This window comes from Elgaria multicarinata, chromosome 5 (assembly GCF_023053635.1).
Source record: "Elgaria multicarinata webbii isolate HBS135686 ecotype San Diego chromosome 5, rElgMul1.1.pri, whole genome shotgun sequence".
Lineage (NCBI taxonomy): Eukaryota > Metazoa > Chordata > Lepidosauria > Squamata > Anguidae > Elgaria > Elgaria multicarinata.
Window position 1 is genome coordinate 111,723,751 of NC_086175.1, and position 14,944 is coordinate 111,738,694.

Consider the following 14,944-nt stretch of genomic DNA (forward strand, 5'->3'; position numbering starts at 1 on the left):
TAATTTTTTTCACAAGACAAAAGAAGGAAGCCATGATGGTTAGGATCCAAAGAACCATAGAACTAGTTCCATGAACATAATGGAATGTAGACTTGTTTTATCAAATACCAACCCACGTCTGCCATGTCACCTGGCAAACGTATTTTGGAAAGAAGGACTTTTCAAAAGGAGCTTGCAGTATGACATGGTTGTCTGCTTTTCAAAGAGAAAAAGTCAAATACTCCACTGGGCTAGCAGAAGCTCTGCATGTCCTGGACAATGTGTTTTTTTTAATAACACCTCCAGTTACAGCAATAATTTTAATAACACCTCAGGTTACAACAAGTATAACCATCCTGATACTTTAATATCGATCCTCCAAATTCTTCCCCAAAAGGGAACAAAAATGTAAAATTCCGTCTCTCAATTTGTACATTCTGTAGATCATCCTGTAGGAAAAAGAGTTTATTGCTATATTGCTACTTACCAGAAATATATATATATATATATATATATATATATATATATATATAGGAATTGGGATGAATAATACCGAAATTAAAAGTGGATTGAACTGGAGCAGGGAGATGAAAGATTGTATGCCAGAAGTATTGGGGTATAATTGACCCAAATGATAAAACCCTCATTTAAGAACACAATTTGTCAATCTTACTCAACCTGGTCCCCACCAGATGTGTTGGACTACAGTTCCCATCATCTCAAGCCAGCATGGTCATTCTGGCTGAGGATAATGGGATTTGTAGTCCACCATATCTGGAAAGCAACAGATTGGGGGAGTCTGCAATAGGTACTTTATGCAGATGAAACAGTTAAAAGGGTATTAAAGTTACAAGTTGTCTGATAGATTAAAAATAAAGGCGTATGTTACTACTAGGGATGTGCTCCGCTCCGATTAGGAGCGTAGAAGCAGTAGCGGATTGGCCTGCTCCGCCTTACCCAGAGGCGGAGTAGGAGCGGACCGCGGACCCCCTAGAAGCAAGGCAAAGAGAAGCGACCATTTTTCGGAGCTCCGAGTTCAGGCGGAGCGCTCCGGTCGCCATCTTGAAAACATTTCGCCATAGGATTGCATTGCGGCAAATAATCGCGCATAACTACGTTGTTTTTGAAGCTATCATTCTGGAAATTCTTGTGCACAGAGAGTCGTGGATGGGGGTCATTTTGAGACCACTCTCAACTTTCTGCGTTGTCTGGGTCGCGGGCTATATTTTTGTGAAAATCGGGTCAACCGCGCGGCTCAAACTGCGTTTTCGGCTTTTCGCCCATAGGATTGCATTGAGGGAAAGAATCGGGGATAACTGGGGGGGGGTTTAAGCTATCGTTCTGGAAATTCTTGTGCACAGAGAGTCGTGGATGGGGGTCATTTTGAGACCACTCTCAACTTTCTGCATCGTACGGGTCGCGGGCTAGACGTTTTTAAAAAATCGGCGGGAAAAATACCTTTTTCAAAGGGCTGAGGGGCAGAGTCAGCTCCCGGTCATGATGATCCCAAAGTTGGAGGAGGGCATAGGCAAAACAGGTAACTTGGGATTCTGGGAAACTTCTCTTTCTTCATCTGAACGGGCTTTTCCCCGTGTTTTTTAACACAGTAGCCCCACCAAATGCACAAACACAACCTGAAATCATATACTAAGCCAAGAATAAGAGATAGAAACACAGCACTGCTCCCCACCCTAACCTTGGGGAACAACTGAATCGATGTGGTGCAAGGGGATGAGCTCCCCTAGGGCATCTCATCGTGGACGTGCCCCCACTCTCTCCTGCACTGGAAGGCCATTAGAGCCTTCCAAAGAGAGTAAAACGGTGGAGCAATGCCTATCATGAGTTGAAGTGAATGGTCACTTTTCAGTGGTGGAGCAATGCCTGTTCTGAGTCGAAGTGAGCGTTTTACTTCTTCTCAGAGCTGTGGCTGTCAGTGTCTTGAACTGGCAGCTACTTCCCCCTCCCCCGGGCACGTCCCCCTATTGCTGGTAAAAGACAGATATAGCCATTTAAAAAAAGTTCTTCTTGTTGTTTATTGAGCAACACTGCTGCTTTTAATTCCACCCCTCCTTTGTTTATTGATTGATTTATTCCATTTTATATGCATTACTGGCTTATCCTTGGCTCACTTCCTTATGCCCCCAGAAATGCCAGCTGCATGCCTGCCTGCCTTCCCTCCCTCCTCCCCTGCCCACCTCGCAGGGATGTTGTGTGGGGGGTGCCCGATTTTCAAAAATTCGCCAAAAATCAGGGGATGATGGGATTGCTTTGAAACTTGGCATGCGTGTGTATATCCCCATGAGGTGTCATGGTGCCAAACATGAGGTTTCTAACTTGAACAGAAAAAAAGTTGTATAATTTTTTAGCTTTCAATGCAAGCCTATGGGGGGGGGGAAACGGAGCTCCGGATCCAGATCCGGAGCTCCGGGTGGAGCGGAGCGGAAGTGGGCGGAGCGGGGGCGGGGCGGAGCGGCCCGATCCGGAAAATGGCGGATCTGCAAGTGAAGCGGAGCGGGGGGTCTGTGCACACCCCTAGTTACTACAGATCTCTTGAGACATCAAGGAATTAACAGGCTCCAGATACCTTCCCTGTATACCTGTACCTCTTTAACAATAATCTTTATTACAATTTTATGTTGAACATTAAATCTGAGTCATTCAAATACATCTTTTTTAAAGTCTGATTTAATTGGGGTTTATCTAACCAAAATCCCAAATTAGTAGTACGCAAGATGATGTGCTCAACATACAAAGGAAGTTAATTTTTTTCCTCAGGCACATACGTGTAAACGGGTATATATGGAGATAATGGACAACTACCATCAACAATTCCCATTATGACAACAGCACATCTTCTGTCCGTTGTATTAAAGGAAATTGCTGCTGGCTAAGTCCAGGGATTTCCTGCTTCCCACATTACACTGTCTGTGCAAATGCATACTGAGAGTCAGGATTGCTCCCATTAAGAAGACAACATTTCATTTGAATCATCCCTATTGATCTTCTGAGCACATTTTTATGACATGATTCGTATGTAATTTATGGGTTAAACAACACATGAATTGGCGGGCTGCACTGGAATGAGCAGGTGCGCTGCCTCCCACCTGCTCGCCACTTCCATTCCTGGGTTGTTAGTCACGATAGCCAAACCTGGCACTTTGTGTTGTTGAGGGTTAAGCAACCCAGAGTTAGTTAACACAAACAACAAACCATGGGTTCAAACTCTGGATTAACTCTCAATAACCCAGAGTGCTGGGTTTGGACATCGCCACTAACAATCCTGGGTTGTTTAGCAAAGTTGATGCAAAGTGGAAGCAGGGAACTTGCAGGAAGCAGCAAGGTCATTTGTGCTCAGCCTGACAATCCGTGGGTTGTCATTATGTGTATACTGGGCCTATGTGTGTGGGATCACAGCCTACAGGAAATAAGAAGACAATCCAGAAATAAAGGCAAATAAGAATGACATTGATCACTTCAAACAAGTTTATTATTTACAGAACAAAAAGTTGTACATGTGGACAAAGACAGCAACACAGTTAAAAAAATTAGGCTCACAAATTATATACAAGGAAATTCAGTGGTTCAACAATTTAATCCTGTAAAAAGCAGTAACATACATATATCAGGTTTGCTCATCTTTTTTTAAAAAACTGAAGCCCAACACAAATTTAAAATAAAATTATGGTTTGAGATTCATTTAATGCTTTCTGCAATTCTGCCAAGTTTAAAACCTTCCTCCTTCCCCTGGCCCAAAAAGTGCTCATACTTCGGATCCTATTAACACATGCGTACAAAGGTGAAAAGCACTGTGTTAAGTACGCTACTCCCCTTACTTTTGAACCCATCACATTCAAGACTCATACATTTGCCAATTTGAAATTGGATGATGACATAAAAACCAAAAACTTACAAAAATCCGCTCCCGCCCAACCAACGATTTGGGCGGGAAGCGGCCGTTGTAGTGAGGAGGGGCAGGAATGGAGAGGCTCACGAGGCTCCCAAACGTGAGCCTCATGTAGCAGGGTGGGGCCGCACCTATAAAAGGTGGGCCTGGCTTGGCCTCTTTCGTTTTTGGCTGCCGGATGGGCAGCAGCGACAGAGGAGAGGATTGGCGGAGTTTTCGGTGGCAAGGGCGAGCGGCAGCTTGAGAGGAGGCTTATGAGCCAACGGGTCTCATGTTGGGCAGTTGCCCATGAGTACCCACCCTCTCTAGCTGTGGGGGCTCAGGTCTGGTGCCCTCCCCCATTTAGGCGGGCTAGTGGTGGCAAGGATCGGCGTGGCGTTTTTCGGCGGTGGCGTTTTCCAGGATCGGCAACGAGGGTGGCGAGCGGCACAAGGGCTTGATCTTCCTGCCCGGGCGAGGCCTCGCCCAGGCGGAAAAAAAACACCCTCCCCTCTCGCAGTTCACAACACGGCCCTGCGGCCTGGTTCCAGGGGTTTACCTTCCTCCTGCCTTTTCCTTCTTTTTTTCCCTGCGTCCCAGTCAACCCCACGATATTTAATTCCTTCCCAGTCATCGGGAGTGCGGCCTAGTTTGGGAGTGGTAGCCCCCAAAAGCAGGGTGGGGCCTACAGCCTACGTTTGCTGCTAGGCCTTTCCCCTCGCAGCGCGCGCCAAACACACGCGGCCTCAGGATAGCCGGGAAAGGGGCATTTAGTGTTGGGTTGCAGTTGGGGCCTAGAAAGTAGCGTGGCCTGTTATTTCGCTTACTATCCGCCACACGGGCTATTATATCCTCTTAAGGGCACAGCTGTGCGGCGTAGCCCATTTGGGTGGAGGTTTTCTTTAATCTGGGGGACCCTGAGTGAACCCAACGCTCGTTAGTGTGGTAGGGGTTGTTGTTGTTGCTGCTGTTGTCGTTATTATTATTATTATTATTATTATTATTATTATCATTATTAAACGGACCTTTAAGGGGGTTGGCCTAGCTTGCGGGGGGGGGGGGGGGCTATTCAGCGCAGGGCCTATTCAGTGAGTGTAGCATCCTGCACTCCTAGCCTTATTAATTGTTCTTTTCAGGTTTTCTCTATTGCACAGCCTTGCCCATATTTATTAAGTGATTGGGCCTGTTGATTTATAGTTGCACCATGCCACCAAAGAAGGGATCGGGTAGGGAAAAGGGAAAAGGCCGTGCCCTGTGCCCACCCATTAAGCGCCCTCCTCCTGTGTCTCAATCATCTTCTGATGAGGAGGAACAGGGCATGCAGTTAGTTTTAAAGCACATCGCTGCCCTTGGGCAGGATAATACTAGATTAAAGCAGCAATTGGCTTCGAGTCAAGCTTCCCGAGGTAAGAGAGCAAATAACCCAGATCCAGTTGTCATTGCAGAGCAGTCTCCAGTATCTGTGTGCAGAGGAAGACGGGAGGCATTTAGTGCAACGCAGGATGACCATGTGCAAGCTGTGCTACCTTCTGAGGCAGCACCTGCAGCAGTACATACATTGGCATTGACACCCACTGCTCCTGTGGCCTCGTGCAGTACACCTCACAGTGAGTATGATTTACACACCACAGCAGGTGCTTCACCTTGGCCTTCAGTTAGCCCCTGGGCATTTCATCTTTGGGCTTTGGGACACATGTGGCCATTTTCTCGACCGATAGAATTTGAGGAATCGCATGATGTTGCAGGCTCTCCTGAAGCAACATGCGCCTCAGTGTGGCGAGCGTCGCCCACCACAACCAGTCGTCTAGTATTGGAATCACAAGTTAGTCCCACACCCCAGGCGGCTCTGCCTCATTCTTCAACTCCTGTCATGGCACCTATTATTATTATTATTATTATTATTATTATTATTATTATTATTATTAATTTATATAGCACCATCAATGTACATGGTGCTGTACAGAGTAAAACAGTAAATAGCAAGACCCTGCCGCATAGGCTTACAATCAGATGACACAAACAGAATCTGTAGCCTCAGTGACTTCATCTGTGTGGATCCTTATGCTTCAGCAGAGGGATCCAAGGTCCCTTATGGTTAGGGTGACCATATGAAAAGGAGGACAGGGATCCTGTATCTTTAACAGTTTATTGAAAAGGAAATTTCAACAGGTGTCATTTGTATATATGGGAAACCTGGTGAAATTTCTTCTTCATCACAACAGTTAAAGTTGCAGGTGCCCTGCCCTCTTTTAAATCTGGTCACTCTAGTATAGCTCCTGCACCTTTAACTGCTGTGATGAAGAGGGGATTTCACCAGGTTCTCTATATATATACAAATGACACCTGCTGAAATTCCCTTTTCTATGCAACTGTTAAAAATACAGGAGCCCTGTCCTCCTTTTCATATGGTCACCCTACTTATGGTACACAGTCTCTACCCCTTTGGGATATCACCTTACTCAGGCAGTAAAGGAAAAGATCTGGAAAGGTGAATTTGTAGATGTTTTCCCCCTTTTATTCAGGGAAGAACAAAAGGATAAGGATCGAGATAAGGATAGGGACCAAGAAAGGAGCAAGCAGAAGAAAGTGGAGAGAACATGGGCCAACTGGTTGGCCAGTTATATCATTTTTATGCGGGTGGTGTTACAAAAGCACCCTGAGAAGGCTACGCTGCTGACCAAGTATTTGGATATCATTTTTAGGTGCTATACCGAATAGCTGGGGCCGGGCTGGCTTGGTTATGACCATGCTTTTAGGTTAAAAGCAGCCTTTACTCCAGACATTAAGTGGGATGTGAAAGAGCCGGAGCTATGGCTTCAGTTCATGACTACAGCCAAGCCAGTGACAGGAGAATGGGCTGACAGCGGGCATATTTTATCACATCCAGTCAGGCCTGCGCAGTCTCGAGGCTTCACTGGGCAGGCAGTTCAGCCCCGCCTTCTTTGGTGAGAGTTCAGTTCCAAAGGAGCACGCTTGCGGAACCAGTGCAAATATCGGCATGAGTGTTCCTTGTGTGGGGGAGCTCACCCTTACTCTGGATGCCCGCGCATCAAGGGTGTCAAAGGGGGAAAGGAATCTCAGCCAGGCTTTAAGCCGCGCAATTCCGGCCCTCCAACAAAAGGGACCCACCAGCCCAATCAAGGTTGAGGCCTTAGCATCATTATTGTGTAATTACACGCATAAGGATGATGCCTTACTATTATTCAGTGGGTTTATGTTTGGATTTAGGATTCCTTTACAGGTGTCAGGGTCCCTGCTTTTTCCAAAAATCAAGCATCCATTAAGAAATGGAGTAGGTAGTTTGGGAAAAAATAGGAAAGGAAGTAAAGGCAGGTCAGGTTCTAGGGCCTTTTGCTTTTCCTCCTTTGCCCCTTCTCCAGGTGTCATCCTTGGGCATTGTGCCCAAGAAGGCTCCCAGTGAATTTAGACTTATGCACAATCTATCCTATCATATAGGCAGTTTGGTTAATGACTTCATTCCGGCTGAACTTTGTACAGTTCACTACACCTCCTTCGACACTGCTATACATATGATGTGGCAGTGTGAGAAGGGGGCTTTAATGGGAAAGTGAGATATTAAATCCACCTTTCACCTTTTACCTGTGCATCATTTTATGAAGGAATTTGAGGCTCTCGCCTCTGTTAGGAGAGCACCTGGCTCTGGAGAAGACAGAAGGCCCTGCTACATGCCTAACCTTCTTGGGTATACAGATTGATTCAGTAAACCAATGCTGCAGTCTTCCAAGGGACAAATTGGTGACCCTTCAGAGATTGATTCAGCTTCTAAAGCCAGGAAGATTACACTTAGGCAGCTCCAGGAGTTAGTGAGGCACCTGAATTTTGCCTGTAGGGTGGTTGCTCCAGGACAAGCCTTTTCTAGGCGATTGTGCGAGGCAATGAGGGGTGCCAGGTGCCCCTTACATCGCATCAGGGTTTCAGCAGGAATGAGGGCAGACCTAGAGGTCTGGTTGTCATTTTTTAGAGCCGTATAATGGAGTATCCTTTGGAAGAAGGATATTCTATTGGAAGCATAGCTGCAAGTCCATTCAGAAGCATCTGGCTCACACAGCTTCGGGGTGATCCTTGGGGATCGCTGGTGCGCACAGCAATGGCCATCAGAGTGGAGAGAGGGCGGAATCTGCCATGATTTAACCTTTCTGGAATGTTTTCTTATCGTAGTCACTGTCTGGCTCTGGTCCCATCTTCTCTCTGACTAGACGATACATTTTGGCGAGATAATCTAGCCACTGTTCAGGTTGTGAATGCCTTGTCCTCTAAGAACCCGCGGGTTATGCGTTTAGTTAGGGCAATGACCCTTTGTTGTCTTCAGCATACTACATTTTTTGCTCGCCAAGTACCGGGACTGGATAATGGAGTCGCTGACGTTTTGTTGCATAACCAGATGTCCAGGTTCTGGGAGTTGGCCCCAGCTGCTCGACAGCATCCAGATCCCACGCCCAAGCAGCTTTGGGATCTTGGAGAGTGGAGGTGATGGAAGCCATGAGACAGGTATGAACGTACAGGTACGGAATTCCACACCTTTCGGAGCATTCATGGTCTCGCAGCATTGTGGCCCATTCCCATTGATCATCTAATACAGTTCTGTGTAGTTTCCCACCAAAAAGGTGTTGCTACCAGAACACTAAAAGGAAAGTTGGCCGGTTTAGCGTTTGAGGCCAAGATCAATGGGTTCATGGACTCCACTGCTGACCCTTGGATCCAAAAAATGTTAGAGCGATGGACCAGGTCCATCCCTGTTCTTCCGGATAAGCTCAGGCCAATTACCCCGGAGGTATTACTTGGGCTCCGAGAACAATGGGCCACATTTTGTTTTTCTCCCTTTGAGCAGGAACTTTACCATGCTGGGGCATGGACTATGTTCTTCGGAGCCTTCAGAATTAGTGAAGTTCTAGCAGGTTCTAAGAATGATAGCTCAGGCAAGGCATTACAGGTTAGCGACATTCATTTATCAAGCAGCACCGTGGAAATACATCTTAGGAGGTCTAAGACTGATCAGAAAGGCTGTGGTGCCCGGGTGGTATTTGCCCCTGCCTTGCGCAAAGAAATTTGCCCGGTGACGGCTTTGAAAGCCTTTATGTTTGCCAGAGGTTTTGCCCCGGTTTCCTTTTTCGCCACAGAGATAAGTCTCCACTTACCAAATATCAATTTTGGGTGGTGGCCAGGAAGGCACTGCTGGCAATGGGTATCCCCAATGGCCAATTCGGAACCCATTCCTTTCGGATCAGGGCCGCTTCTACAGTCACTTTAGCCGGGATGGGCAAAGCTAAGGTCAAAGCCATTGGCAGGTGGCGCTCTGGCGCATTCAAATCTTATGTGCATCAATCTTGCCATTTCCCCAAGTTAATAGTTATATTCTCTCAGCAGATTGTGTGACGAGGCTGGACCTTCCCCAAATTCTTATATGCAGCCACAGCATGATTTTTTGGGCCAGCCACAGAGCATCTCGGACAGCTGTAGGATCACAGTTAGGTCTTGGTCTGGAGGCCTCTGTCCATTGGAGTGGATGGGGTGGCCTCTTACACACTTTATTACAGGCTGAGTAGAAGTTGGGCCCACCACAGGTGTTGGTGCTTCACCTCGGGGGCAATGATTTAGGGCTTCTTAAGGGGGAGGCCCTGATTTTACAAGCTAGGTTAGACATGGAATTTATTTGGAGTCATTGGCCAGTTACGTGGATTGTATGGTCAAGCATGTTACCTCGGCGCCACTGGCACGAGGAAAGGGATGCTCAAGTATTAGAGCAGTGAAGAAAGTCAACAGGGAGATTGGAGTTTTTCTTCTGGGTCGGCGTGGATGGGTCATCCCGCACGCTGCAATTGTTCCTTTCAGGCCAGAGCTATATAGGGTGGATGGCGTCCACCTTTCCAATGCAGGAAACAACATTTTCCTGCAGGATCTACAATTGGGTTTGCAGGATTTCTTCCTGGGTTGGTGGGGGAAGGACACCAAAGCTGAGGCTTGGTCCCCTTTTTTGGCAGGGAATGTGCGGGAATTTACTGTTTAGTTAAGGACGGTGAGCACTCTGGCACCCATTTAGCAGTGATCAGGACCTGCTCCTCGGGGGCTATGCGGCTCACGTGTCAGGATATGGTGTGCCTTTGGAGACCGCACTGTCTTTACCTACTTGCTGTCCCTTATGGCAGTGGGCAGGGGTGTCGTGGTGCGGTCTCCCCACACTTACATAGTGTCACATAAGCAAGAAGCCAGAATTCTCCGACTCCTTGCTTTGAGGGTGACTCGCCCTTAAAGCCAGGCAAGTGACGTGAGTTAAGGATAATTCCCACACTTTCATGTGCAGATCCAGGGAGGGATAGATGCATCAATATTTAATAAAGAGGCCCTAGTTTACCCAAGCTCTGGTGTCTGTGTCTTCATTCCATGCTCCCACCTACACTCACAAATAGTACTCAACTGAAAGCAGCCAACTTAAAAAAACAGAAAATATGCACATGCAGAATATTCGCTGCTTTAAAAGGTGCCTAGATGAGAACTGAATGTTTGCTTGAGTTATATACAAAATATTCTCTGTATAAAAAGGATAGACCTCACCAAAATTCTGTACTCATACGCACACTGCAGTGACCCGACAGGCGCGGCCTATCACAAGCCCTGCTGAAGTGTTTGGGGCAACACAGTTCAAGGACTATGACTGTAGCCCTTCATTTAAGGCAATAAATGTTCCTGTTGCTTCTGTTTTAAACATTCACTGAGCCAGAAATACAGCTCAACATGCAATGATACCATAATCTGAACACTAATGTAAGACTAGTACTATTGTAATTGTGTGAAATGGTTTACTCTGAAGTGTACGGCTTTGATCTATGCTTTGTAGCCAGTTACTATGGCTGCTGTCTACTGAGGACAGGTACACATCAATTCCAGAATGGAGATGCCATTCATTCATTCATTCAGAATGGTCTGAGCCAGGCCAGAGTAACAAGTCTGTTTCTATGACAGAAATGAAAGATCTAAACATAAAATGGATACATCTGTTCTGAAACAGCCCTGGCTTGTGCAAACATCTCGTTCATGTGGTCTGCTTATATGAATGGTGCAATGTAGAAGAATAGCGCTCAGCGTAGATGCCTGCACATAAAAAATTGCCAAGACATTTCTGCAACCCCAGCGCACTCTTCTCCGAGATGTCTCTGCTGTGTCATTCCAAGTACTCTTCAACCATGTTAAACTGATCACATGAGCAGGAAACTTGTGTGAGCTGTTTGCACACATTGAAGCTATTTTGGAATTGGCCATCCGCTCTGAAAAACTTTCTGAACCCTTGCAGTCCAACGAGATGTTGCTACAAGTCAGTTTGAGAACATTAACTGTGAACACCCGGTTTCATTTAAAGCACAAAATGGAAACAAAAGCAGGAGTGGGAAATGACAAAACGCAACAGCCTGCAATGTCTTACATGCATTAGTAGATGTTACAACTCGTCTTTGATATGCTGACACTATGTGGGGGAGAGAAGAACCCCAAAATCAAACTTGGAAACATTCTGTCTTACAGACAACTGGCCGTATCCATTGTTAGTCCTACTTCAAACAGATCCGTGGAAATGGATGGGATTTAAGTTGATCATGATGAAGTCCCATTCATTTCAATGGGTCTGCTCTAAGTAGAACAATGAGTACAACCCAAGTTTTGAAATGCATCTTATGTACTCAAATACATATACGAGTGTGCATTTGTACTGTATATATTTACATACATATAAACATAACCACCCTGATGGTTTTAAAAGGCCATATCAAGAAACAGAAGATATGGATTCAAGCATTTGTACTAGAATATACTTCAATTGTACAAAGAAACCAAGTATCTTTAAATGGTTTAAAGCATATAGATAAAAACATCCTGTCACTAGTATTATGTTAAATAGATGGTTTTACAACAGTCCTTAATAATGAAGTACATATCTAAAAGTAAAACAAAAAGAAGTGAGCTTTGATTCTCACACACAAAGCTGTATGTTACAAGTACTTTTTAGAATCCAGAATGGGAATAAGTAGCAAAACGTTATAAATCTCCAAGGACACAGAGCACCTACTATATCAGCTTAAAAAAATAGATTTTTCCAGGATGAACCAAGTGAATGCATTGTCCCTTTTCTCTGACCCCAACCCTCCCCACTCCCCCGCCTCTTCCACATTTATCTTTTCCCCCTCTTGTTTCCAGCTGGGGGTTTCTTTAGCTGGAGAAGTTGACCTCCTGTGCCAAAGCTTGCAGAGGCTGGATTGGACACCCCAAACGTCAGGCCAGCAGATGCTGTGATGCCAGGATTGCTGAAGTTAAACCCAGTTGTGCTCGAACTGCCAAAGCCTTGTAGAGGAGGGGAAAAATATTTCAAAGTGAGAAGATGCTGTGACTGCATTAGTTTACCTGGTTCATTAGAGAGTTTTAAGTGTGCAACTGCTGTCCTACATTACACAGCTACCATTTCAGGGAGGTCATGATAAATTATTGTTCTATTTGTTTAAACCAGGCACGGGAAGACTTCAAGGCTTACAGCATCTACTGCTTCCTGAGCCATACCCTCAGATGACGTATACTGTAAAAATCTGATCCGACTACCAATAAGGAATTCTAACAGAAAACAGACACCTTTTTGTTATTCCCAGTGTTAAACTCCCACTCCTGGTTGTACAGGATGCCAGGTTCTAGTTTGCTTTAAGGGTTACATTTCAACATATTACAATAGTAATCATTTAAGGTATTACAATCCTAATAGGATAGGAATAGTATCCTACTGCTGATAAAATTTAACATGCGGGCTTTAGTGCTACTACGATGGTTGGTACCAACATACCTCCGATGAACTTGTCTATGCTACCAGTGTACTCAAGGGCATTGACATTACCACCCCGCCCCACAAAAAACCCTGCAAAAAAGAACTGTGGCAGGAAAGGTTACACTGCTTTGAAGAGGAGCAGAATTCCCAGCTATTGTTGGAAGATGTGAGGGCTGAATTCCTGGATTAATTCCCATTTCACCCATAAAAAATGATGCGTGGAGTTAAAAGCCGGTCGGTTTCTGTCTATTCTTCTAGCACACAAGGTGACATGTATAGTCAGTGAACCTATTTCCTAAACCCCCTCCTCCCACCCTGCCATTATGACTTCATTAATCTTTGCTCAATGCAATATATTCATGCCAATCCCTGCATAAATACTGTTTAAGGGGAGGTGAAATTCTGCATTTCTCCCAAAAGTTCAAGGAAAAAAGGTCCAGAATGGTGCCTGACAACTTCCACACATGAACTGACAGAGGCTAGAGTCCTAGACACCAAGAAAAGGACATTTGGGTGGGAGGGGAGAGAAAATGCAAGTCAGAAGCTTATGTACGGTTAGTGAGAACCAAGTGCAAAAAGCTGCAGTGTGTCAGAATGAAGAAATGAAGAGAAGCCGCTCTACAATTTAGATAAAAACAAATTCTTGATCTGAACAACGTGCCTTAATTCTACTTGGTGTATTATGTCTGCCTTGACTCCAATTGGTGGGCCCTGAGGTTCTAGTAAAAAACCCTGAAGTATTTCTCAGAATCCTGAAGTCTGCCCGCTCCTAGTTTGAGATGGAATGGTGGTGTCTGCTACTGAACATCAAATCTACAACCACCATTATTCTTTTTAACAGTGCAGATGGGTCTATAGTAAGGGTAGTTAATTCAACAGGTGCAGTTCAGTTCTTACACAGCAAAGCCCTGTAAGCACATTACAACAGTGGTTTCCATATTAAGTGGTTTCAGTATCTTGCAAAATGATGCTTTTATCCTAAGGAATATTCAGCTTGGGACATACAATGGCCCAGTTTACATGTAGTAATAAACCAGGTAAATTCCATAATCGGGGTGCCACCACTCAGAAGGCCTCACTAGCTGATCTTAACGCAAGGATTGGTCAGTATTGGGGGAGGCACCCCTTTAAGTACTTGGGACTTAAGTCACTTAAGGCATTATACACAACTACCAACATCTTGAATTGCACTGGTAGTTCAAAGTCAGCCAGTGCAGTGTTTTAAAGATCAGTGTCATGTGATCCTACTTAAGTGCCCCACTAAATATTCTTGGCAACCACATTCTGCATCAACTGTAGCTTTTGGATCATCTTCAAGAATAAGTCCACATAGAGGGCACTGCAGTAATTCAAATGTGAACTTATCAGCGCATGAATCAGCCAGAGTGGGCCTTAATTCCTGGAACTAAACCCACAGCACCTCCATCTTATCAGGATTCAGTTTCAGTTTATTATTCACTTTAAAGCACAAGATGTTGAAGAATCTAATCCAAACAAGCTAAACATGTTTTGTTAAAACAAAGTTGTGTACTGCCTTCAGTGCTAACAAATGTACTCTGGCATAAGCTAAAGTTCACTCCAACAGATGCATCAAGTATTCTCCTCAGTTCTCAGACAAAGAGGGGGAATGATGGTGGGAAGCAAGGTGAAACTAAAAGAGTGAAATTCCTCTGTTTGAGAATGGCAAGGAGAGGCTACAACATGAAAAAGCTGAATTAAGACTAATAATGATTTGATTCTGCTCATCTAGGTCTGAAAAGAGACAACGGTTTCCTTTCCCACTAGGAATGTTAATTTAGCAATGCTAAGATGATTGTGTTATCAACAATTACTTCTATTGTGAATTATCACTATACTTATTTTGCATAAATTTTGGCATTAAGGAAGTTGTTAGATAAGGGTGTATTTTGTTGCACTTTATTTTATTTATTTATCACATTTTTATACCACCCAATAGCCAAAGCTCTCTGGGCGGTTTACAAAAATTAAAACCATGAAAAGCATTCAAAATAATTTAACCCCCCACCCCCAATTTATATTTTTCTATCTAGATCCATGTGTAAATATGCATCCTGCCAACTGAAGAGAACATCTCATGCATCTGATGAAGTAGACTCTAGTCTATGAAAGCTTAATGTGGGAACGAATTTGTGAGTCTTCAAGGTGCCACATGGCTCTTTGCTGGTTTTGCCACAATAAACTAACAAGGCTAACCCTCTGATGTTTTGTTAAGTTAACCAGCTGCTTAATTGATCATTTTAGAGGCA

At 44.8% G+C, this 14,944-nt stretch overlaps 1 protein-coding gene across 2 annotated transcripts in view; it reads right to left on the bottom strand.

Moving 5' to 3' along the window:
• Positions 1-11,259: 11,259 nt before the first annotated feature.
• The window catches only part of NUP58 (nucleoporin 58), a 36,562-nt gene continuing 32,877 nt past the window's right edge, over positions 11,260-14,944 (bottom strand). For both annotated transcript variants that reach the window (XM_063127031.1, XM_063127030.1), the window contains one exon: positions 11,260-12,208. In XM_063127031.1, the coding sequence (XP_062983101.1) occupies positions 12,039-12,208 (170 nt within the window). In that variant the 3' untranslated portion in view covers positions 11,260-12,038. The remainder of the gene's footprint in view (positions 12,209-14,944) is intronic.